The sequence below is a fragment of the Ochotona curzoniae genome, unplaced genomic scaffold (genome assembly GCF_017591425.1).
Source record: "Ochotona curzoniae isolate NIBS_2020 unplaced genomic scaffold, NIBS_Ocur_1.0 patch253, whole genome shotgun sequence".
Classification (NCBI taxonomy): Eukaryota; Metazoa; Chordata; class Mammalia; order Lagomorpha; family Ochotonidae; genus Ochotona; species Ochotona curzoniae.
In genome coordinates, this window is record NW_024466810.1 from 614675 (window position 1) to 637841 (window position 23167).

The 23167-nt window shown below is 44.5% G+C and overlaps 1 protein-coding gene across 7 annotated transcripts in view; it reads left to right on the forward strand.

The window, feature by feature from the left end:
- The window catches only part of LOC121166856 (probable G-protein coupled receptor 19), a 30476-nt gene extending 9060 nt beyond the window's left edge, over window positions 1-21416 (forward strand). For 5 of the 7 annotated variants that reach the window (XM_040996159.1, XM_040996158.1, XM_040996160.1 and 2 more), the window contains 2 exons: window positions 2326-2482; window positions 20056-21416. In XM_040996159.1, the coding sequence (XP_040852093.1) occupies window positions 2371-2482; window positions 20056-21353 (1410 nt within the window). In that variant the 5' untranslated portion in view covers window positions 2326-2370 and the 3' untranslated portion in view covers window positions 21354-21416. Of the gene's footprint in view, window positions 1-2325; window positions 2483-20055 lie in introns of those variants that run through there. The other 2 variants (XM_040996163.1, XM_040996164.1) reach the window with 2 other exon arrangements.
- Window positions 21417-23167: the final 1751 nt, after the last annotated feature.

The window sequence follows — 23167 nt, forward strand, 5'->3', positions numbered from 1 at the left end:
GGCGATTACACTCCTGCATCCTTGTGCTACCTCTTCTTTTACAAATAATGTGTTTCTGCACATTGAAAGTCAGTATTTTGCCTCCAAAAAGCATTTACTCAGAATTGCCTTGAAGCTGGCGTTATTAGGAGGGCTAGGTCATGTTCTGCGGTACTAGCATCCCATGTGGACTGCTCTGCTTCTAATCCATCTCCCTGCTGATGTACCTGGGAAAGCAGCAGAAGATGGGCCAGTGCTTGGGCCCTGCTACCACCGTGAAAAATCCAGACGGAGGTTCAGGCTCCTGGATTTAGCCTGGCTTATCCCCAGCTGTTGCAGCCATTTGGGGAATGAACCAGTGAATACAGAATCTGTCTTTCTCTCGCTTTCTCTCTCTTTAGCTCAGCCTTTCAAATAGATCTTTTTAAATAAAAGAATAGCCTTGCTTAGGATTCTAAGAAATAATTACATGTTAGTCTTATTAGACAAGTAGCTAAGTTTAAATTCCTGATTTATAGTAATCCAAATGCTATCCAAGTATGTATTTAGCAATTCAAATTCAAAAATTTTTATCTTTTCTCCCATACAATTGTAAAATGTTCACAAACTGTTCCTTATATTCACCCTAAGGCTCTAATGCATTTTCCAGTTAAGGGTTAATAGGGCTTAGGTAATTGGCTTCCCAAAAGTCAGAAGTCCTACCCCCAGGAGAGGTAGCGTTCTCTTCTGTTCTCCCTGTCGGGCTGTGAACTCATTACAGGATCCTTGGAGTGGTTGACCTGATGGTGGAAGGAGAGGGAGTCACTGGTCTATCCTGATTCCTAGAATCATTTCAACATTTAAGATCAGCCATAATTCTGGGAAAAAAGAAAAGTCTATTAGGTGAATTCGGCTCGGAGAAAGGCTAATTCTCAGCCCCCATCAGCAGTTCGGACCTTACCCCCCTGCCTTTCTTTAGTCAGCAGGGTCCCATGGCGACCAGTTTTGAAAGAAATCATCCCGTTCAGCGGTTACCCAGCACCATGGCAACCAGAACGTCAGCAGGCAGGATACAGACCCGTGCTGAACAGCTCCTCCCAGGGCCAGCGTTGCCTCTCTCAACCCTGCCTGAGGCCTGGTATTGGGACTGATAATCCCTGGATTTGCTCTCCCAAGAATTCCTGTGCATTTCTGTGGTTTTTTTTCCTACAAATATAGAAATGAGCATATAGTAAACTGTTACGAAAGCCTCATCCCACCACTCCCAAAATGTAAAGTTTATTTAAGCTGTGAGATGGGTGGTTAGGTGGAGACAGGGAGATAGATGTAAGAGAGACTTTGGATTAATAAAAATTGTATTATGTTTCTATATTTTCTTATTTTTATTTTTTTATTGGAGAGTCAGCTATACAGAGAGGAAGAACTTCCATCCATTGATTCATTCCCTAAGCGGCCCGCAATGGCCAGAGCTGCACCAATCTGAAGCCAGGAGCTGGGAGCTTCTTCCAAGTCTCCCACATGAGTGCAGGGTCCCAAGGCCTTGGGCCATCCTTGACTGCTTTCCCAGGCCACAAGCAGGGAGCTGGATGGGAAGCAGGGCCACCGGGATTAGAACCGGCACCCATATGGGATCCTGGCATGTGCAAGGTGAGGATTTTAGCTACTAGGCTACCGTGCTGAGCCCTTTATCTATATTTAAAAGGTAACAGTTTATAGTACAGAAAATTTAAGCCTTAAAAATATGGTGTTATTTTTAATTGTATACAATACTGTAGGAAGATATCTTTAAGATACTTTATTTACCTGAGTGAAATAGACAAATGGCTCCAAGGAGCCTTGCTGGGGGTGTAATGCTGTCCGTGGTGCTGAACATGCGATTGTCCCAGATGCACTGAGGGGGCTCTGCAGAAAGGCTGGGCAACACCATGCTGTGTCAGGATATTGATGGTGAGAAAGCAAGAGAAGGCTTAGACTGAAGATTTTACTCTAAGGTTTTTCTCATTTTCCTTCCTTCCCGAGCCACTCTAAAAGCTCAGGATAAAATCTTCAGATTGGAGTGGGGGTGGGCAGGGGGAAAGTGGAGGAGGCTGGAGGTTGGAGCCTTGAATCTTCCCCTTTTCATATGGAGATTTTTGGTCAGAGCCAATCAGGTCAGAGATTTCTGCAGCTTTGCTCCTGAAAGGGAAAGTGGGGGAAGGGAGAGAGAGAACATGGCCACATTCTCCCCTTGAGCCACATGATCCATTTCCCATGTGACACATTCCAAAGCCTTGAAGAGGAGAAGGGAGGGGCACCCAGCGTGGGGCTGGGGGCGGGAAGATGCTTTAGCAGTCAACCCTGTACAGCGTCATCTTGTCTCCCTACCAGGAAGCCGGTTGTGAGCCAAGGGGAAGGCAGAAAACAGCTGTGAATATGTTTCCAAGCTTTCCTGGCGGTTTATGGCATTCTCCAAACTCCTGTGCAAGGACGGTGGCTCATCGAGAAGACCCAAGGAGGCTGTTCGTGGGATCAAGTCTGGATGAAGGTATGTGATGGAGATCCTCGGGTCCTGCCGCTGAATATTGGCTCAGATGACAGAATACCTTCTTTCCCTTCCCCAGGCAGTTTGGAGATTTTTGCCGTGGCTTAAATGCTTGGTAGGTGCTTTGGATCTGTTCCAAAAGAAAAGATATCTAGGTAGTTCTGTAAAATGAATAATTGGCCAGAGTAAGTGCCTGCTGAAGAGAAATTAGATGGAAACCGTATATAATGAGAAGAGGACAAAACACCATTGATGAAAAGGCTTTTTTTCCCCTCTTTGAATCCTGCAAAGGGGCGGGAGGAATGACATTACTGAAACCAACTAGATTTCATTGTCACTGTCATAAAATCCAGTTTCATTCCTTTCAGCTGCTGCTTCCATGCCCACGTTCTCAGAGGTCGTTGGCAGTGGCTTAGGGAGCCTGAGTGGGCAGCGGGTTGTTCCTTTGATGTTCCTGGTACCAGGAACACTTGTGATTGTCCACTGTTCTGGTTTAAGACAGCAGACCTCCATAGGTTTCAACATCTTTAGAGCATTCCTACTGGGAAGTTCTCAAAGGAATGTTGTGAAGTTATAGATAGCCTAGACTAGCCTGTCATGGACCTAAATGTTGGCATCTCTCACTATCTCTACCCAGCACGGAGACAAGTTAACAAATTAAAATTTTTGTTTTCTCTTTCTTTAACAAATACTTAAAAATTCTGCTATTTATGAGTCACTGTTCTAGGCACAAATAATTAGACACTTCATCCTTAACACCGTGCTTTGAAGGGATTATGATTACTCATGCTTTAGACATGAAGAAACTGAGGCACAGAGAAGTTAGGAAACTTTAAAGATTAAACAGCCAGCAAATAGTAGAGCCAGAATTTGAACCAAGAAACTTTACCCAAAGCCAGTGCCGGTAACCCCAGAGCTGTGCTGCTCACCTGCTTCTGTTACTCCAACTGATGTCAACAGTCATTTTGGCTACAAATTCTGTCCAGCTGACTAGAAGATTTAATCAATTTGCCTGGCTAAAACGGAACCTCAGTGAGATCTGTATTAATCTTAAATTGGCCCAGTCATTATGTTCTGTACCCCCAAATAACCCAGTAAGTAATTGCTTGTTCTTTTTCCTTCTGCTGTATAGATATCTGGTAGTAAAACAGTAGGTTTCTATGGTGACCAAATGATGTCTAAAGGAAATCTAGAATTACATCATGGTTATTTTTTTTTAATGCAACCTAGAAATACTCTCCTGTTCTCAGAACCCAGTATAAAGCGCAGCCTAAATGTATTATCCTTTAAAATATATTACCTGGTTCTCAAAATAAATAAATAAAAATCTCAAAAATTTTTTTATACAAACTGTATTAGCAAACCAACTGGATTTTTTGTTTTAAAATAATATTACTATACCTCAAAATAAGAAACTAGATTTCCCTTTGCAAGTGATTTACTGATCTTGTTCTTACAAGATGTGAATAAACTAAGAGAAATTGCTAAGTCCAAGATATAAAGAGAAAGAAAAGGGACAGGAATCTCAAATTTGTGAAGTTCTTTGCTAAGTGAGGGTTTCACTACAGGATATTTTGAAGAGTCATTGTGCCCCTATGATATTGAGCTTTAGTCATGTAACTTCAGTCTTCGAGCCCTGCTGAAATCTGCATTTCCCTGGAAAGAGTAATGCTTTTTGCTGTGACAGTCACCTGAAGGAAGCTGCTTGTGAGAGGCACGGCGGTTCCTTCTGTCTCCGGAAGTCTAGTGCCCAGCACCAGGCTTGGCATGCGGTGAGCGGGCTGTGTGTACATTTGTAAATGCAGAACTGGAAGACTTAAGTCTGACAACACTCTACTGGCACCAGTTTGGGGCCCGTGTCTGTCTTGTTTTATGTTTGCTTAATGAAGGGCATTGAAGAGGAAAATGTATGGTAAGAGTGAATTTGGTTGAAATAAGTAAAAATTATACTTAAAGTTTATAAATGTAGTTAGGCCCTGGAGCAGTAGCACACTAGAGTTTAGGGTATATCCATAAATTCTTTCCTGGGGATTGGAAATCCCTCTGACATTTATATTTAGAAGTCCCCCTGATATATATATATATATTTTTTTAATTTTTATATCATAGGAATCTGCCAAAATGTCTTGCATGGTATCATTTCCAAACATCGTAGCTGTTCACTTCTGGTTAAGGATGAATTTTCACTTTTTTTGAAAAAAGATTTATTTGCTTTTATTGGAAAGGTAGATTTACAGAGAAATCTTCCATCCACTGATTTACTCCCTAGGTGGCTGCAACAGCTGGAGCTGAGTTGAGCTGATTGCAAGCCAGGAGCCAGGAGCTTCTTCGGGGTCTCCCATGTGGGTGCAGGGTCCCAAGGCTTTGGGCCATCCTCGACTGTCTTCCCAGGCCACAAGCAGGGAGCTGCAGGATGAATGTTTTGAGAACACCAGTCTCCTATCCATCTGGCTCTTAATCCCCAGAATTCTGCGCAGGAGACCCAGCACGACAGGACTCCCCTAGGGAATTTTAGAGCAACAGCTTGTGAGAGAGAAAGAAAGAAATGTCCCATCTGCTGGTTTACTTCCCAGATATCCATAGCAACCAGATCTGGGCCACGATGAATCTCGGAGCCAGGAACTCAACCTGGATCCTCAGTGTGAGTGGCAGGATCCATTACCACTGCCTCTTAGGGTCTCCGTTAGCAGGAAACTGATATTAGGAGTAGAACTGGGTACTGTCCCATGTACTCAGACATGGGACGCAGGCATCTTCACCTCTAGACCAAAAGTCTGCCCCAGATATTGGATAGTAAATATCAGACTGCCTTACCCAAACCTTGACAAGTTAGGATCTGAATGTAAAAGATTCTTTCAGGACGTTTTGAAAAGTTGCTTAGCATTTGAATTCAAATTAGTAGGCCAACTAAGCTTATAATAGCCCTTTTGATCATATATTCAAACAAAATCCACTGTCTATTTTTCAATCTAATCAAATCATTAAAGAGAAGAAAACTGGGGGTTGTAGATGAGATGTGAGTCCTAAGATCCTACGACTCATCCTTCTTACCTCCAGTGTGACCTGTGAATGTGGCTGCACGAGAGAAACAACGGCTCTGCTTGAAGCGCAGACTGGCCAGGCAAGTGCCACATGCCTGCCATGCATTCAGGACTCCGTGGACAGGCAGGGCCAGGGTACAGGGCGATCTGGAAGCCTGCTTGGGCTTCAGACTCAAAACCTCTGCAGTCTAAAAAGGGACAATGTACCCAGCTCCTTCACTTCTGATCCACTAATGTGACCGGGAATGTGGTAAAAAATGACCCAACTCTGTGGACCCTTGCTGCCAAGTAGGAATGCAGATGAAGCTCCAGGCTTCATTCTGGCCCAGCCCTTGCGTTGCAGCCATTGGAGGAGTAAGATGGCGCGCTCTCTCTCTTTTGCTCTCTCCTTCACTCTGTGTGTATGTCACCTTCTCTGTAACTGCATTTCAAACACACACACACACACACACACAAATGTTTAATTTAAAAGTTAAAGATTATATATTCAGCTAGCTAAATAGGAGACCTTAGAACACAGAGAGTAGAGTGGCTTTGTCTTGAGCAGGAAGCAGGGACTTGCCTAGCATATTTTCAACCTTGTGCTGTAACAGGTAAGGAGTGGGCAGTGAACAGGGGGAAGGATCTGAGAGTGATGGCTGGACCTTGCCCGTGACACAGTAACTGGCCTGCTGAAGTACCCTGCTCAAGCAGTCAGAACCTGCCTGAGGGAGGTGCGCATTGCTCCCGAGGACGTGCGCACAGGGACAGGAGCAGAGAGGGTGAGGAGCCAGAGTGCGGATGCAGCTTTTCCTGCATGAGCCAAGGCGAACTGTAGAATGGAATGGCATTGTCTTCTGCAGGAGGATGTTTTAAAAAGCACAACGAATGTGTATTCTCTGTAGGGTCATTTTCTGTTTGCGAAACCTGAATGTGTGTCCTATTTAATCCTCATAGAAACCTGTGTGACCTGCATTGTAAGCACAATTTCTGCTTAGGAAACTGAAGCTCAGACAGATCCATTAACCTGCCTCAAGTCACAAGCAACAAGTAAAACCAGAATCTGAGTCTAATTCTATTTCTATACTCTTTTTTTAAAAAATATTTTATTTATTTTGATTGGAAACTCAGATATACACGGAGGAGGAGAGACAGAGAGGAAGATCTTCCATCCAATGATTCTCTCCCCAAATGGCCATAACAGCTGGAGCTGAACCAATCCAAACCCAGGATCCAGGAGCTTCTTCCGGGTCTCCCATGCGGTGCAGGGTCCCATGGCTTTGGTCTGTCCTCGACTGCTTTCCCAGACCACACCAGGGAGCTGGATGGAAAGTGGGACTGCCAGGATTAGAACTGGTGACCATATGGGATCCCAGTGCTTTCAAGGTGAGGACTTTAGCCACCATGCTGTCGTGCTGGGCCCTATTTCTATGCTCTCCTCATAATGAAAGAATTTTTTCCTCTGCATTCTTTAAAAAAAAAGCAAACACGTGGTTTTGGAAATTAAATTGATGCAAATGGAGTTCTTAAGATAAAGGACAGTTTCAAGGTATAATTAAAAAATATATTATTGAGCCTAGAGCAGTAGCCTACTGGCTAAGGTTCTCACCTTGCACATGCCAGCATCCCATATGGACACTGGTTCTAATCCTGGCAACCCTGCTTCTCATCCAGCTCCCTGCTTGTGGTCTGGGAAAGCAGTAGAGGGCGGCCCAAAGCCTTGGGACCCTGCACCTGTGTGGGAGACCCGGAAGAAGTTCCTGGATCCTGGTTTCGGATCGGCATAGCATTGGCCGTTGCGCTCACTTGGGAAGTGAAACGTCGGACAGAAGATCTTCCTCTCTGTCTCTCCTCCTCTCTGTATATCTTGCTTTCCAATAACTAAATAAATCATTTAAAAAAAATTAATGCATCTGGGCCCGGTGCAGTGGCCTAGCAGCTTAAGTCCTCTCCTTGAACCCACCGGGATCCCATATAGGCGCTGGTTCTAATCCTGGCAGCCCCACTTCCCATCCAGCTCCCTGCTAGTGGCCTGGGAAAGCAGCAGAGGACGGCCCAGTCCTTGGGACCCTGCACCTGTGTGGGATACCTGGAGGAGGTTCCTGGCTCCTGGCTTCAGATCGGCACAGCACTGGCTGTTGCTGTCACTTGGGGAGTGAGTCATTGGACGGAAGATCTTCCTCTCTGTCTCTCCTCCTCTTGTATATCTGACTTTGCAATAAAAATAAATAAATCTTTTAAATAAATAGATCTTTAAAATAGAAAAAAGAATGCTTAATGCTTGTTAGTAGACTCAGAGAACTGGTTTATGTCACTCCAGAATTGCCTGGGGAGAGAGTAACTGGGCACTTGCCCCTTACCATTGTTTCCGGATTCTCTGCTCCAAGATCACTAGCCTTTAAGATTTCCAGTTTTAGGTGTACAATTTGATATAGCATGGCAGTGCATGCTAGCCAGTTTTCCAAAATACATTATTAGTCCCAGACAGAAAATAACTATTGCCAAGTAATTGCTTGCTAATACATGGAATACTAGACTCCGTGGTTATGGTGCTGCTGGCCATGCCTGCATCTCATGTTGATGTTCTGAGGTTTGAGACCCTGCTCCACTCTCAATTTCAACTTCTTGCTAGTATACTCCTGCTAATGCAGAAAATGATGGCTCCTCTCCCAGCTCCAGCCGTTGCTTTCATTTGAGGGGTAGACTAGCAGGTGGAAGATCTCTTTCTCTGTCTCGTTCTGCCTTTCAACTAAATAAAATTTTGAAGAGTTGAAATCAAGCTTCTAGAATTACAAATAATTTTGGAGTTAGAAAGATATTGGGAATGGAATTAAAATATAGTGTACATTTTTCATGAATTTTTCCAAGATTCCTGTTATTTGTGGAGTGTGCCACACTCTACAGAGTAGAGTATTTTGAGAAGTTAAAAATGGTGTGTGTTTTTCACAAACTTTGAAATGCCCTGTGGATATATTCGTCACGTGTGGCTCTGAAGAGGGGAAGTTGAAAATAGCTGACGTAGGTGATTTGGATCAATTATTGCCAATATGCAGAGAGGATGTAAATAAGAAGTGATGACAGTAACATATTAATTTCCAAAATACGTGGAAATGAATAGCACTAAAATCCGTAGTGATTTCATAAACCAGATAAGTACACATCCAATGGTATTTTTCTTTTTCTAATTTTGCCCTTATTTGTCATTTAAGAAAGAGACATACAAAGAGCAGTCGTCTGGTTCACTCTGCACATGCCCAGAACAGCGGGGAGTGGGCCACGCGAGGCTGGGAGCTGGAAACACAGCCGAGGACTCGCGTGTGGGTGGCTGGGATCTACTTCATTTGAACCGACTGTCTCTGGGGATGTGCGTTCGCAGAAAACTGGAAGTAAGAGTGGAGCCGGGGCTTGAACCCAAGAACTCAATATAAGATACGAGTATCCGAGGACCATTTTAACTGCTATGCCAAACACCCATGCCCCATCATATTTTCAGTAATACCTAATTACCTAATAGTATAATTTGTTGAAGAAGAACACATATTAGTGCAAAATGAAATCCAACTTCTGCTCTATCCGTCTTTTGGAGACCTAAACTACTGATTCCGATGCCAAAGCTTCCGTTGCTGGGTCCCACAGTCCTGGATAAATTCAGAGTACACTCAGTCAGATGGGTGTGCCATCTGCTAAATCAGAGTGGTGACCAAAGAAGTGAATGTACAGTGTACATTCCAGGTCACAAGGTCCACCTCTCAGCTTCAGTTCATGGAGCTAAAACGAGCTCAGAAATCTAGGCTGACTCATGCATAATGCAGGCATGAAAACAGATTCAGGAGAGACTGATTTATTTAGGGTCCTTATGCTGATACAAAAATAAGACCAGAGTCTCCCAACTTGGGTAGTATATATCATGAGAGTTGGATTCTAGGGTTTTTTTCTTTCTTTCTCTTTAATTTTTTTTATAACTTCCTTGGCAGGTGCCTTTTTTTTTTTTTTTAAATTGGAAAGTCGGATTTACAGAGAGAAGGAGAGAGAAAGATCTTTTATCCACTAGGTCACTCCCAAAGTAGCCACAACAGCTGGAGCTGAGCTGATCCGAAGCCCAGGAGCTTCTGGGCCTCCCACACAGGTGCAGGGTCCCAAGTCTTTGGGCCATCCTTGACTACTTTCCTAAGGCACAAGCAGGGAGTTGGATGGGAAGTTGGATAACCAGGAAATAAACCGGCACCCATACAAGATCATGGCTCATGCAAGGTGAGAATTTAGCTGCTAGGCTAAAGTGCTGGGCCCCAGATTCTAGGTTCTTATCCCCAAATCAACATATAAGGTTATTCGCAAAGCGTTATATCCTGTATTAAACCTTCTAGGGCTTCTAATTCCATCCCAGATGCCAGTAGGAGAGTGATAGAATGGCTATTATGAATTTGAGTCTTTACACTCAAGTGTATAAGAAGTGCTCTGTTAAATCTGTTTTTGTTTTCTGCTAGAATGAATTGAATACACATCTAGTGGCTTAAGATAGCACTGATCTCACAGCTGTGTAGGCAGGAGTCTGGGTGGGCTTGGCTGGATTCTCTGCTGAGTACATCGTGGTGCTCAAGATGTTGACAGCACTGTGATCTTCTTCAAGGCCCCAGGGATGAGCTCCCCTTCCAGGCAGAACCCAGTGCCTTGCGGTTTTAAGATGACGGTCCTATTTCTTTGAGGACTGTAAATCTGGAGCTGCCCGGAGCTTTCCTTGCTCCTGGAGGCCTCTCCCTTGTCTTTATGTAGGGGCCCCAACATCTCAGAGCCAGCACGGCATGTCAGCGCCTCCTCGTGCCTTCTACTGCTGCACCCCCTCTGCCTCTAGTCAAAGAAGTGCTCTGCATTTAGGTTTGCTGTGATTACATTAGGCCTGCCTGCATAATCCAGAATAATCTCCCCATTTTTAAGTTCATAGCCTTAATTATATACACAGAGCTTCTTTTGCTCTATGATGTATCAGATTTGTAGATCCAGGGATTAGGCTATGGATTTCTTGGGAGCCATTCTACCCACTGCTTGCAATATTTCCTTTAAATAAGGGTAAAAATTGACCCTACCCAGCTAATGGTGCTGTCAGTGGCAAAAATTCCTGGGACTCCCTTCCTCTTCCTTGGTCCTGGGATTCTTAATACAGAATAAATACTGGGCAATCACTTTGGTCCCTTCTAATTATAACAGAGAGGACTGTGGTGTGAGCTGGGGCAGGTCCTCGCAGGCTGGTAGAGCTGCAGCTGCATGACTTCCCTGGCAGCAGTGGAACCCTCCTCAGCTGGAGGCATATGTGTGTGTATATAATCAGCCTCTGAGCTCCCTCCTTTTGTCGTCATCACCTCCTGTCACCTGCCTGCAGCATAGCAAAGGTGAGGAGAGGATCCCAGGCTTCCTTGTTTATTTATTTATTTTAATGGAGGTGTTATTTATAGGCCGTAAACGTAAATTTTCATCACCCTCCTAGAATCCGTTGTGTTTGTCCAGGTCTACCTTGCGCATTGGGCCAGGGGCACAGCCACCTTCCTGTTTCAAAGGTCCTCATTTCATCCTGCTTTGTTTTTTTTTTTTTTTTTTTCTCCATAGCACTAACTTCCTGAACTTAACATATTTATGTGTTTAGCTGTTTATTGCCCTGCTAGAGGAAATCTCCATCAAAACATTGCAATGTGTATGCTCCATGCAATCCATAACGCGTGTGATGACATTGGAAACAAAGTGGCTGCAGATGGAGCCTGTGGTTGTGGAGTGTGCTTGGCATCAGAATGGCAGCGTAAGGAGCAGGACCGTGTGTCGGACGCGACATGGATGATGACGCACTGGAAATGTTTAACGGGAATGTGAGAAGTCTGAATTAACATGTTGGTGCGGTCCACATGTTATGTGTGCACATTATTTAACAAAATGTCTACGTCATTTGATACAGTAATTATAAATTCTCCCTTCGTGATCAAAAAAATTTTTTTAAGGGGGACAGATATGCCTTTTTTAAAGACTGATTTGGGAAGGGTAAGAACAGCAATATCCTTCTAAAACAAAATATCAGCTAGATATCAGGTTAGAAAAAAAGCTGAAGATTGGAAAAATGATAGTATGTGTCATTGCAGAGCTTCCACGGGACTGCCAGCATCCTGCCACTCCCATCAGAGGCGATCAGCGCACACTGAAGTGGGCCCAATGGGGTCTCCTTTTATAAAAGCCTCCAAAGACAAAGCAGCTTAAAGCCTAATTAAGATAATAAAAAAATTCTGTCCCCAGTGGAAGTGTGCAAAATCCATTCTGCTTCAATTAATTCCTTTAGATAACTTTGAATAATTGCTTAAGACCCTTAGATTGTCCATGAAAACAGCTTCTTCCCACCACCACCTAAGACTCCTCATGTCGAGGGCCTATAGGCCTGAAATTTTCTGTAATGCTCTTCCCTCCTTCCCCCTCTTAGGTTATGTGTGTTCATCTTTCTCCATAGGATTCCTAGCTCTGAACTTTTTCATTTGCTTCCCAACTGAGATCCAGTACCGTCTTGCATTTTCTTTTTCCTTGGTTATTCTATCAAAGGGAACGTGATTTTTTTTAAACAGAGAAGGGTTTTTAATTTTCTCTTTTTTTAAGATTTATTTTATTTTTATTGTAAAGTCAGATATACAGAGAGGAGGAGAAACATGGAGGAAGGTCTTCTGTCCAATGATTCACTGCCCAAGTGAGCGCAACAGCCAGTACTCTGTCGATCGGATGCCAGGATCCAGGAACCTCTTCCAGGTCTCCCACATGGGTACAGGGTCCCAGGATTTTGGGCCGTCCTCCACTGCTTTCCCAGGCCACAAGCAGGGAGCTGGATGGGAAGCGGGGCTGCTGGGATTAGAACCAGCGCCCATATGGGATCCCGGTGCGTTCAAGGTGAGGACTTTAGCTGCTAGGCCACTGCACTGGGACCAATTTTCTCTTTTTTTTTTTTTTAAGAAAAGATTTATTTTTATTTGAAAGGCAAAGTTACAGAGAAAAGGAAAAACAGAGAGGGATCTTCCATCCACTAGTTCTCTCTCTGAGTGGCTGCAATAGGCAGAACTCGGCCTATCCTAAAGCCATGGGCCCAAAAGCTTGAGCCATTCACTGCTGCTGTCCCAGGTCGTAAACAGAGAGCTGGGTTGCAAGGGAAGCTTGGACATGAACTGCTGCCCTCATGGGGCACTGGTGCCTCACACGGGGGCTGAATGCGTGCCACAGCACCAGCCCACAGAACGGTTTTCACAGCCCCCTTAAACTTTACAAAATAGCCTGTAGTAGTCATAAGAAAATCTGGGCATGTAGATTTTAAAAAATACTTCTGCATCGTCTTTGTTTCTTTGTCCTTCATATAATAAATACCAGAAATCTCTAAAACATCTGAAACAAACAGGGCCAGTATGCTCAGCATTTCAGGAAGGCAGTAAGACTCCTATCTCTTCAGTTTGACTCAGAACCACAGCACTGATCGTTTAAATTTAAGATCCCCACTAAAATGTAAGTAGTCCTGATCAAACCTGCATCCACAGGAGTGCCTGGGAGCCAACCCCACCTCTGCTTCTAATGAGCTTTCTTTGCCAGCTATGTAGGAGACCAGGATTGAATTCTAGGTTCCTGGCCCCGCCCTGGCCCCGCCCTGGCCCCACCCTAGCTGCCGTGGGTATTTGGAAAGTGAAACAGAGGATGGAAAATCAGTCATTTTGTATCTAAGCATTCTCTCTCTTTCTCTCTCTCACACACACACACCTCTCCCTCCTTGTCTCTCTTGCTCTGCCTTTCAAATAAAGTTTTTAAGATGTAAATAAATTTAAGTGGTTAAATCCCATATTTCTAATCAGCAGCTCCCTGCTTGAAAGCAGTCTTTGGGAACCTGCAAGACCCGGAAGAGGCTCCTGGCTTCGGATCGGCATAGTATCGGCCCATTGCGCTCAAATCATCGGATAATCTTCCTCTCTGTCTCTCCTCTCTGTATATCTGCCTTTCCAATGAAAAAATAATAAAAAATAAATCTTTAAAAAAAAAAAAAAAAAAGATGTAAATAAATTTTAAAAAAATTTTCACATTTGATCACTAGCAATCTCTAGAATCCATAATCTTAATGAAAATGAGAATAAAATATGCAAAACTGAAAGATACAAGAGTATTTGAGAGAATGAAGATAGAGTGTAATTATGGAAAGAGGTAGGTGAAGGATGGAAAACTGCAATTGAAGAAGACAAGCTTCCCCAACTTAAGTTTGGAGCAGGGATGGCAAAGCGCTGAAATAAATTCCTACCCAAAAGGATATAGTGGAAACTGGAAGTTCATGTTGACTGTGGGCCGCAGTCTTTCCAGAATTCTTTGCAAAGCATGTTGCAGGAATACTAAGTGCTGTAACCTTTGGGATAACTTTTCCTGATAGACAATACTATACAAGTTAACGTGTAACTTCACAGTGTCTTGGGACCTGAAAAATCAAGTATAAATACGTTTTCCCAGATAATTGAGTGGTCCTCGGAGAGGCCCGTTTAAGCTATCCCAGGGACATCACTGTTTAGCTTGCTGGTTAACGTGCCTGCATCCCACACTAGAGCACCTCAATTCAGTTGCTGGATGCAGCTCCTGACTCCAGCTTTCCACCAGCACACACTGGGAGGTAGCAGTGATGGCTCAAGTCGTTGGATTCCTGCTATCCTCACGGGAGACCTGGATTGTGTTTCTGACTCCTGCTTCTGGCCCCAGATCAGCCCTGAAATGCATTTGAGGAATGAACCAGCCTTGGGAACTCCTGCTGTCTCTCTGCCTCTCAAAAAACATTTTTTTTTTAATCAACAAAGGACATATCTCCTGGTTCTTCAGAATTATTGCATTTATTTATATTTACTTGAAAGGCAAGGCAACAGCAGGAAAGGAAGAAGCAGACCAAGAGATCATTTTCATTCACTGGTTCACTACTCAACTGTCCACGACAGCCAGTCTCCCATGTGGTGTCAGTGACCCAAGAAGTTGAGCCATTACCTGCAGCCTACCAGAATATGCATTAGTTTGAAGCTTGTATCAGAAGACCTGGCACTTACGGTTAGCAACTCTAATATGTGATGTGGTTCAAGTCCCACCTGTTCCACTTTGTGATTCAACTCTCTGCTAATGTGCCCAAGAAAGCAGTGGACCATGACCCAAGTATCAGGGCCCCAGAGAGGGAGATCTTTTGTCGGCTGGTTCACTCCCCAAATGCCCGCAACAGCCAGATCTGAGCCAAACCAAAGCCAGGAACCAGCTCTCCATTCAGTTCTCCCACTTTGGAGGCCGAGTCTCAAGTACTTGGACCGTCTTTCACTGGCTTCCCAGGTACATTAACATGAAGCTGGATTGGAGGTAGGGTAGCCAGCAGACAAACAGGCATTCTTTCATATGATGTTAGCATCACAAGTGGCATTTTAACTCATTGCACCACATTGCCTGTCCTGTTAAGTATGTAACTTCATAAAAGAATTATTTCCCTTTTAGGTTATATATATATCCACTGGTAATATAATATATAAAGAGATATATAATATATATATCCAACAACTTGACCCAGTGGAATGTGTCATGTGGCAGTTTCAAAACTGATGGAGAAGAGATAGATTGAGCAAGAAAATGATGAAATCTTTTTCTTACCACTCCAAAAATGACCACATGTGGATGACTCTCAACACAATTACTAATTGATTGGCTCTGTATTTCAGAAATACTGCCTTGAAGACACATGTTTCTAAATTAATGGAGCAGAGGAGACCTTTGTGAAATCTTGTTTTGGGGCCCTGGTATTTTATCACAGTGTGGCAGGGTCTGAGGGTCCTGGGGGCCTCACTCAGCCTCAGGTGAAGCTTGTCTAATATGCGGCATTTGACCTGGGTGACTTCAGTCTCACCTGTCATTTTATCAGCAGTCATCCCCTGTCTCCGTGGCTACAGATGTTTTGGCTCCCTGAGAATACACACTGACTTTGCATATTTGCATTTAATTTTCCTAGCAGAGCCACCTAGAATAATTTATTTCAGTTCTCTTTTTTACCTGCCTGATTCAGTATATATTTAATAAGCAGTTGTTACCATGAGGATTTTGAGCAGAAGCCGCAGAGCGGGGAGAACAGCACAGCACCGCTCCCTCAGGAACCCCTGACGGAGCAGGGAACACAGAAATGTGGCTGGCGTTCGGAGGCAGTCCTTCTTACTCTTGGCACATTAGGGTTGCCTGGGGAATTGAAACATCCCAATGACTGGGCTGTACTCCAGACCAATTAAATTAGAATCCCAGTGGGTAGGACCCAGGCATCAGTATTTTTAAAAGCTCCCTGGGAAATTCCAGTGCATTGCTAAGCTAGAGCAAAACAAACTTCAAAAATGGTGTAGTGGCAGACTGATGAAACACGGTGTGAACCAGGGCACAACCCTACCATTCTGTGTATGCTAATGTTTTTATCCTCTGTCCAACCACATCTCACTCTATAAATACAAAAGATGCAACCGCATGATGACTGTCTGAAACACTGTGGACAATTTGATTGAAAAGCATTTAGAAAGTATGTACGCGTGTGTGTATTTAGAAAGTACATATATGCATATATGTGTGTATATGTATATTTAGGGTTTATTTTATTTTGTATTATTTGTAAGGCAGAGTCAAAGAGAGAAGGAGAGAGAGAGATCTTCCGTCGGTTGGTTCATTCCCTAATTGGTTACAATGCTGGAGCTGAGCTAATTTGAAGCCATGAACTAGGAGCTTCCTCCAGGTCTCCCATGTGAGTTCAGGGGTCCAAGAACTTGAGCCACTTTCCACTGCTTTCCCAAGCTATAAACAGGGAGCTGGATCTGAAGTGGAGTAGCCAGGACGCAATCCAGCACCCAGATGAGATACCTGCTATGCCATGGTGCCAGCCCAGAAAGTGTGCGTGTGTGTATATAATTTATATAATTCATTTTTATTTATTTGAAAGATGGAAAGATCTTCCATCAGCTAGAAGATCCCCTAATACTTGCAATAGCCCAGGCTAAGCCAGGCTGAAACCAGGAGCCTGAACGTCTACCTGGGTATCTGGAACCCAGCTACTTGAGCCATCACCTGCTGTCCCCAGGATGTGCTTACGTAGGAAGCTGAAGGCAGAAGAGGAGCTGGGACTCCAGCTCAATGACTCTGATACAGTATATGGGCATCCCAAGAGGTGACTTAACCGCCACACCAAATATCTGTCCTAAGAACTATATGTTCTGGGAAGTATGGTTAGAAGGAAACCTGTCTCCAATGGGAAAGGGCCCCAAAAATACCAACCCATGAGGTTGAACCCCAGATTCATTCCACATGCTTGTTCTCTTCCCTGAAATGAACTCTCCTATCTTTCTGCAGTCAGAAAGCAAGTCTCTAAGCTCCCAGCTCTAAACCTCACCTTCAGTGTGGAATCTTCTTCCTCCTTTTCCAGGCAAAATTAAGCTACTTTCTCTGCTACTTAGCTCTTGTGTGTGTGTGTGTGTGTGTCTGCTTTTAGTAGTTATAACTATTACCAACCTTGGTTGTAGTTTGGCAGACTGGTTGTATAGTTTGTAAACCTTGCTGAGGTGCCTGGCACCATTTCTTGGTATACTGAGTGCTCTGACAGCACCATAGCAGTGCTAGAGTGAGAAAGTCATACCACCAGCAGGGGGAACCTGGACTCAGGAACTTGGGCTGCCTGGGCCTGTCTCTGAGCACTGGGTCCTCTGCTTCCAGGTGGTGGGGCCAGGGAAATCAAAGGCACGCTCCTCTTGCAGAGCAGGAGGCGGCACCAGCAAAGTCACACGGGCTTCACTTGTGGTCATGAGTGACGAGAGGAAAAAACAACCAGAAAGACACTCATAGGACAAAGTGTAGATATGGAGCAAGGACAAGTGCCTGTGCCACCGACCACAGGCCTGCCTCAAGAATGTTTGGAACAGCTGCTTCTCTGGGAAGATTGCTCATCCGGGGGCAGCTGTTGGGCACAGTGACTGTCATATCATACCTTACCAGAGTGCTTTCGGGTCTCCCGGCTCTGCCCCTCCTTCCAGCTCCCTGCTAACCTGCATCCCAGGAAGCAGTGATGACGCCTCAGTGCTGAGGTCCCTCGCCCATTTGGGGCCTGGTTTGCTGCTTCTGCGGCTTTTGGCGTTGACTTGGCCCAGCTCCAGCTGCTGGGGACATTCAGAAGGTACGAGCAGAGCCTGTCCGTTTCTCTGCCTCTCAAATACAACTTAAAGTTGTTTGCTTGTTTTCAAACTTTAATTTTTTTTAAAAAAAATTTCTAAGTTTTACATTTATAGTGGTGAAACAGCTATTTCAGATTTATAGGAATGAGAAGTTTTCTAGGACAGGGATGATTTTGGGTCCTGGGTCCTGTTTTTAAAGTTGTTACAATTGGCTATCATTTGACTGGCTTACTTGAGGATCTTTTAGTAATCAAAATGTCTAGTTATTTTATAGTTCTCTTTGAGAGCTTAAGTAGGGCTGCTTCATGGTTTTTATTTTTATTTTTTTATTAATTTTTTTAGGTGCCTAAAGATATTAAGCTATTTAATACATTGTCTTGAGTGTCATACTTTGTTGCCTATGGTTTATTCGTGAAGACAATCTATATTAACGCCCCTTTTCCTACCGTAAATTAGTGTGAAAACCCTCAAAGGGGACAATGGATTATTAAGAACTGTTCTTCATTGAGAACTGTTTTTTAATCCTGCTTCTGCACGATGTTTCTCCTTGTATGGTCACAGGGGCCCACCAAGAGGGGATGTCACACATCTTGCTGCTAGTGTGGCATCCTCCTGTGCCCCAGGCCAGATGGGCAGTCAGTGATACGGGGGGCTGCAGCCCCATGTGAGCATCCTCCTTTAAAAAAAAAAGAGGAATAGAGTCAGAGAAAGAACCTCATCCACTGGTTTACTTTCCAAAATATCCTCAACTGCCATGGCTGGGTGAGACCAAAGTCAGGAGCCAAGAACTTAGTCTGAGTCTCCCGGGCACTTGAACCGTTGGCTGGTCCCTACCAGTGCACACATTATTAGCAGAAAGCTGGAATTGGAAGCAAAGACACAGCTTGAACAGAGGCACTCGATATGGTGTGCTGGTAGCCCAAGTCCTGTCTTAGCCGCTGTGCCAGATACCAGTCCACAAAAATGTCTAAGTATTCATATCGATCCTCGTTTCTTACCTTGATAACTGTAGTTAATGTGGTCATAATGGATTCACTTGCTGTGTTTTTTTCAGTTTAATGAATTCAGAGTAAATAAAACCTTTACAACATACCTGTGACCAAAATCACCTGATTTTTAATTGAATGGCCTGCAGTCATGTAATATTTTACCTGTTTAAAAGTTTAGCTTTTGTGCCCGGCGCTGTGGCCTAGCAGCTAAAGTCCTTGCCTTGCATGCGCTGGCATCCCATATGGGCGCCAGTTCTAAACCCATCAGCCCTGCTTCCCATCCAGCTTCCTGCTTGTGGCTTAGGAAAGCAGTGGAGGACGCCCCAAAGCCTTGGGACCCTGTACCCGCATAGGAGACCCAGAAGAAGCTCCTGGCTCCTGGCTTTGGATTGGCGCAGCACCGGCTGTGGCGGTCACTTGGGGAGTGAACCAATGGATGGAAGATCTTCCTCTCTCTCCTTCTCTCTGTATATATCTGACTTTACAATAAAAATAAATTTTTAAAAAATAAATAAAAGTTTAGCTTTTCTCATTGAATAATACCTTAAAAAGCATTAAATAGAGGGTAAACTTTATAATATTCTATGGTAACTGTCACAAGCTTTTTAAAAGTTGCTGAGAGTAATAGTCATACGTTGTTGTTGCTGTCCCTCTGACAGCCCTGAGGTGCCTAGTGATAATCTACATACGTTCCTGAGAGCAAACTGTTCCTCGGTCGGCACGTTGTTTTATGGGGCAAGAAGAACAGATGAGCATCAAGACGCATGTCACTGGTAGCGACATTGTCAGTTCGTGAGCTGCGTCACCTTTTGGAAAAAGCTAACTCTTTTCCGACTCATGTCACAGTGTTGATTGCTCCATGTATTGCCACAAGAAAAATAAAAGAAGCAATAGGAACTCTGCAGGAAGTGAGGCCAGGGTCTTCCCCTGTGGCCAGGCTATCTCCACAGACTCCTGGTAGTGACTCACATGGCTGGCCTCCACGTGTCTCCATCTGCTCAGGCTTCTTCTCCGGCTACCTCAGTGTTTCAGTCTTACTACATTTGGGGACTTCTCATGTACTTGCCCAGAATGCCAGCAGCTTGTTAGCTGGTAACACCCTTACCAAGAGCCTGGATTGCACTTGCCTAACCTTTTGTGATCCTCAGTGAACGAGGCAAGGGCATGTAAAGGAGTGGGCATGGAGGAGAGAGCGAGGCCAGAGTAACTCTGATCTCATTCCAAAAGGGGGAGAAGAAAGAGAGAATGCTTTCTGGATGGTAGTTACCTTTTCTTGCCAGTGCACAAGTCCTGCCTGTTGACAAATAACATCCAATCCGAGTGTCGGGAAAGATTGTTAGCCTTAGTAATCAGTCTGTGTGACACTGTTTTAACAGGAAGCCTCGTTCTTCTTTTCTTATCCAGAACTAAGAGGAAAAAAATGAATATGGTTTTTGCTCACAGAATGGATAACAGCAAGCCAGCTTTGGTCACTCCTACCCTTCTGGTGCCCCTCCACAACCACAGCTCCACCGACACCACCGCCCCTGTGCCAAGCCTCGGCCTGACTCACTCACAGGAGGAGCCCAACTGGATGAGCAATGGAACAGACCTTCGACACGCGCCGAAACCCGGGGAAGTGGCCACGGCCAGCGTTTTCTTTGGGACTCTGTGGTTATTTTCCATCTTTGGCAATTCTCTGGTCTGCCTGGTCATCCATAGGAGCAGAAGGACCCAGTCTACCACGAACTACTTCGTGGTCTCCATGGCCTGCGCTGATCTTCTCATCAGCGTCGCCAGCACGCCATTCGTCCTGCTCCAGCTGGCCACGGGCCGGTGGGCGCTGGGCAGCGCCATGTGCAAGGCCGTGCGGTATTTCCAGTACCTCACGCCAGGGGTGCAGGTCTATGTGCTCCTCTCCATCTGCATAGACCGCTTCTACACCATCGTCTACCCCCTGAGCTTCAAGGTGACCAGAGAGAAAGCCAAGAGAATGATCGCAGCCTCCTGGATCTTCGAGGCAGCCTTTGTGAGCCCAGTGTTGTTCCTCTACGGCTCCAACTGGGACGGCCATTGTAACTACTTCCTGCCTTCCTCTTGGGAAGGAACCGCCTATACTGTTATCCACTTCTTGGTAGGCTTTGTGATTCCATCTGTCCTCATCATCTTATTTTACCAAAAGGTCATAAAGTATATTTGGAGAATAGGCACTGACGGCCGAACAGTGAGGAGGACAATGAACATTGTCCCAAGGACAAAAGTCAAAACTATCAAGATGTTCCTCATTTTAAATCTATTGTTTCTGCTCTCCTGGCTGCCTTTTCATGTAGCTCAGCTGTGGCACCCCCACGAACAAGACTATAAGAAAAGTTCCCTTGTTTTCACAGCTGTCACATGGATATCCTTTAGTTCTTCAGCCTCCAAGCCTACTCTGTATTCAATTTATAATGCCAATTTCAGGCGAGGGATGAAAGAGACTTTTTGCATGTCCTCGATGAAATGTTACCGAAGCAATGCCTATACGATCACCACGAGCTCAAGGATAGCCAAAAAAAACTATGTCGGCATCTCAGAAATCCCTCCCATGGCTAAAACGGTAACCAAAGACTCAATCTATGATTCCTTTGACAGAGAAGCCAAGGAAAAAAAGCTCGCTTGGCCCATTAACTCAAACCCACCAAATACTTTTGTCTAATTTCTCAGAATCCTTTCGATTATTGTTATGCACCAGAGATTAAAAAAGCTTTAACTACAAAAACAGAAGCTATTTACATATGTTTTTCAGTTAGCTGTCTGAGGGAAATGTCTTCGTAAAAATGCTCTTATTGATTGATTTTATTTTTTTGTGGTTGTTATTGTGGTTGCTTTTTGTTTTAAGAAAAACGTCCAGTTGGATCTACAATCAGCAGTCCTTCTAGTATCTTAGTTACATGCATTTAAACAAAATGCTTTCCTAATTTTCATTTATCACTAGGTCTGAAAACGGTGAAGTACACGTATATCATCTTGGGCTAAGGATCCTGCCTAGTTTTATTTTTCTTTCCCTTTTTGAATCTTTGTAACCATGGGCATCAGTGCCAATGAAACCCCCTGTGTCACACATTCATACTTGTGTTTCTTCCACTAAGCAACGTGTAGGAAGAATTGTCGCTGACACTGCCTTCTTTCAAGTAACCACTGGTCGGATCTGCTGTGAAATGCACCGTGTGTACTGGAAGATGTCGGGGCTTGCTGGAGAGTCTCTAAATGGTTTCATTTAAGCAGGGAGCTGGACCCAAAGCAGAGGCAGCCAGGATCAAACTGGCCGTGTGAGATGGCATGCCGGCACTGCAGGCAGCTGCTTCGCTCACTACACCGTAATGCCAACCCTCAGTGATCACAATCCGAGTTCTCAGGGAATGAATGCTTTCAGAGTAGCCTAAATTGCTCTCTCTCTCTTGAATGTCAGGGTTAACCTAGCTATGTCCCCATATATTTAACGTTTCTTTATGGTCAGAGCATCCAGAATGCTCTCCTTTTCCAGAAAAAAACAAAATAATTTATTCATGTCTTTGTTTTTATTTTTGATTTGAAAGACAGAGGTGTTTCATATTGTAGGTCACTCTCCAGATGCTGCTTGCAACATCCCAGGCTGGAGCAGGCTGGAGCAGGCTGGAGCAGGCTGGAGCCAGGCGCCTGGAGTGCCATCCGGGTCCCCGAGTACTTGAGCCAAGCACACCAGTATGAGATGTAGGCCTCTCATGTGGCATCTTCACCAAGGACTAAACCAGACCGTCCCCTCAGGTCCTTACTTCTAGTTTTGTGTTTGTAGAGATAAGTGCAGTACATTATTATTACATAGTCTCCATAATGCGCTGCAGAACCCCAGCTCTTCTTACGCCTAACACTAACTACTCATTAAGCAACATGCCTCTTTCTTGTTTTTATCTTTGCTTAAATGAAGGTGGTGAGACTGAACATCTTGAAGTCAGTATGTGACACCTTCCTATCTGTATCCCATTGAGGCTGTATCCACATTGATCTCCCTTCTTCAAATTATATATGAGCAAATAGGCAGGTACCCTTGCTGTCGAGGCCCAGAAAATGCCAAAGAAGTAACAGATGATACTCCCCTGGGCTCTGCTATTTGAGATCTGATGCTGCCTGGTCCCGCCTCGTGCACCAGGACAGAAGGGCAAAAACTACCTTTTTCTTGCTAGTAGGAACCCTGGTGGGAGGCCATTTTTTTCTATCAGATCCTCCCCCTCATCCTGCAAGACACAGTACCACACCCTGGCCATTCTAGATCCTTTTTTACCTCTGATCTAGAACCAGTACACTTACGAATAAATTATGAATATACTAGAGAGACAGAGATGGAGATTTTCCAGCTGCCTATTTGCTGTCAGTGCAATTGCCAGGGCTGGGCCAGGCTGAGGCCCGGAGCCTGAAGTCAGTCTGGGTCGCTTGAGTGGGTAGCCATCACTTGGCTCACTTGGTGTACAGAACAAGCCAGGATTCAAGCCCAGA